The 3,082-nt window shown below is 35.7% G+C and overlaps 1 protein-coding gene across 1 annotated transcript; it reads right to left on the bottom strand.

The window, feature by feature from the left end:
• Nucleotides 1-384: 384 nt before the first annotated feature.
• On the bottom strand, nt 385-2,517 carry LOC133730608 (IQ domain-containing protein IQM1-like). The gene is made up of 8 exons (XM_062158167.1): nt 2,159-2,517; nt 1,960-2,074; nt 1,654-1,719; nt 1,257-1,345; nt 1,077-1,164; nt 754-984; nt 565-666; nt 385-435 (listed from the first exon to the last, which is right to left on the bottom strand). Exons 1-8 carry the CDS (start codon nt 2,515-2,517, stop codon nt 385-387), a joined length of 1,101 nt encoding a protein of 366 aa, XP_062014151.1.
• Between the last annotated feature and the right edge of the window lie 565 nt (nt 2,518-3,082).

Below are 3,082 nucleotides of genomic sequence, written 5' to 3'. Positions count from 1 at the left end.
TGTTAAAATTGGAATAACAGGGACTGAACTGTCGACGCACCAAAAGTTAAAGGGGGGACCAGTAATTTTCCCTTGATTATATTAAGAGAAAAAGAAAATGAATTATGTATATTGATGTGAATGATAATGTACAGAGGTCCTTTTGTACAAAGTGCAGTAATAGGAATCTAGACCTTTTACTTCTGTCTTAGTTAATGATACACAGAAGTGAGAAAGTGAGAATGTGAGATATACGAAACATGGACTACCTACCCTATGTGTAGGTTAATTATACATGTACAATCTGTGTGCACCATCAACATCAATTAATATTTGCAGATAATGATCGAGGATGATGAGTTATGTTCAAGAGGATGCTTCTTAATAGAATCGGATTCAGTTTATTTATTTCTTGCTAGCAGATGAAGGTGGAATATCATCATCTATCGGATATTTCTGCAGAGAGCAATTACAAGAATAATTTAGATAGGTTAATAAGATGATTTGAAATCATTGCTCTAGCTTAAGCACCAAATATAGGCCAGTTAATGTACCCCATGAATATGAATGTTTAAGAATAATTACTTTAACATCTGTCAAGTCCACATGAAGCTCCTCTAAGAAACTAATGAATTCCATGAAATTCTCTTCTGTTGGGTGATAATGACCGCTATAGGACCATACAGCCTGAACAGAATGTAAGTAAGAGGTTCTAAAATGTATGGCAAGAAAACTATTGATCTAATGTTGAAACTTGTCTATTAAGAAACACACCTCAAGAAGCCCATTAAGAGCAACCAGTCTTCCGGCTGCAATGGTGGCACCTCCAGCTAGAAAACTAGAGTGCTGGAAAAGGCCTTTCTTTTTCTCCCCTACGTACATGTTCCTTGATGTGCTGAGTACAAAGATCCATTTGGAACCTTCAGGAGTATTCACAAGGTTCCCACTTTGTTTGTACATAAGCTTCCCACTTTCCACAATCACTTCATAAGCATCCCTCTCTTTCTGTAAGAAAATTATATATACAGAAAACAAACCATTAACCAAAATCACCCAATAAGCTTCATCTTTGTTTCATACTATATTTGAAAACTTACTGGTCCAAGGTATTTAATGCATTGATGATGCAGTTCAGTTCTTGGGCACTTGTCGAGATTCACTTCTTTGCCATCTCCAACATCCAACCTTCATTTTAGTTGGAGCAACAAAAGATCACAAAGAAGCTAGCCACAACAAAAAACTCAAAAATGAGAAATTGGTTTCTGCAAAAATTCTACCAGTAGAAGAAAGGTTGAAAGCTCCCACTATTAAACCACACATCATAATACAAGTACAGATTTTGTCCATAACGATGGCGTGGATCAATCTGTACAGCAGAAACAGAGGTGACCAAGTTTATTCATGTAACGATAAAGTTTCCCATACTCATTGCGATACAAAGAAAATAATTATATATGCAAGTAATGGAATTTTGCTTAGTTCAGTTAAATAATCAACTATAAGTGCTAGCAACTTATTACAGGTTCCCAAATGTTGTATTGACATGAAAAAATATAAATGAAAAATCCATGCTAGATACAGTAGTATATACTGTCAACCTGACCCGAGATCATTCAGAAACTTTGTTCAACTACGTTAAATGAAGTAATGAGGATTATTCCTATGGGAGCTTACAGCCTCAAGCCAATGTCTTAGAGCTAACTTCTGGGCCTTCTCATCCTTGGACAGACCTTTACCAACCTACAATCAATCAAATGCTACTTCTTATATAACACTTCATATGTGCAAAATAATAGTTGATACAGGAATTTTATAAATTTTGAATTAGCTATCCACTTTGATCATGGTTTAGACTTTAAATACAACAGAAAGAAGCAAACTGATTTTCTGTCTTAAAGAAGAATGAATAAGGTCCAAATATGACGAACAATCAAAGAATTTAATCTTTAAAGTATGAACTTGAATGAATACAAAGATCACCTTGGCAGCTCTGGTCCTAGCCCGTGCCCATCTTGAAACAGCAGTTTCTGCTTTAACTGAGTCAAAAAATGACACAGAGCTCTGCCTAAGAGCAGCAAAGTCTAATGCCTTCCACCTACAACAATTACAAGAATCATGAGAATATGACTTTTTGTTCTTTGCAACTACGACTGAAATAGGAAAAGTCAATAAAACAAACCATAGCTCCCCTACAATAACAGTGCAATCTGCAAGATTCCTCCTAGTCCGGTAACTCTTATAAACTTTCTGCAGCTTGGTGGCAGCTTCATCAAGCTCACTTGGGGACCGTGGAGAAATCCAATAATCTGGCTTGAACTTATCAACGCAATGTCCCTCGGTATTATAGGATGAAACATTTGTTCCAAGAGTCAGCTCTCCTATTTTCCTTTTCTTGCAGCTTGTAGATTCCTCAAAAGCATCTTCATATATTCCATCAGATTTGCTTGTTTCGCTCAGGTAAGTTTTATTGAAGCTGACTGTTCTAGATGTTGTCTTATTTTGCTTGGACTCAAATTTGATAGATGTCAATGTGACCATTTCTATAATATCTGAAAAACCAAAAGATGTGGCTCAGGAAACAGATATTGCCATTTTAAGCATCAGTACATAAGTTTACTTTCCTCCTAGCCTGCATGCTACTGTTCAACAAGATGTGAAGAAACTCTTTTGAGTTATAAAATGAAATATTTAATACTCCAAGGAATATAATTGATCGTAAAACCTACACAAGGGCCAACTTTAAGATCATGAGATACAAAAAATTAGAAGTTTGCTTACCTGAAACAAGATCAAGTATCCCTTATCCAAAACAAAACCTTGGTTTAGTTCTAACTAAAATGAGCCCATTTCCTCCTCAAATACTACACAACCTTCTGAAGGATAATGGACTTATACTATAAAATAATTGCAGTAAAGGCAAGTGCATGTTGCTAGAATGGAGAAGAAAATTACCTTTGTTTTAAAACTCTTGGTGTTTTAAACTCTGGATTTGAAGTCTTGAAAGGTTTATATAAAGGGAGGATTGGTCAGACGGTCAGACCGTTACAGTTAAAAGACTATTGAACAAGTATACTTCTCTCTCCGGAACGAAAGGTTTCAAAAT

Source organism: Rosa rugosa, chromosome 1 (assembly GCF_958449725.1).
Source record: "Rosa rugosa chromosome 1, drRosRugo1.1, whole genome shotgun sequence".
NCBI lineage: Eukaryota > Viridiplantae > Streptophyta > Magnoliopsida > Rosales > Rosaceae > Rosa > Rosa rugosa.
This window is presented reverse-complemented; position numbering and strand designations above follow the sequence as displayed.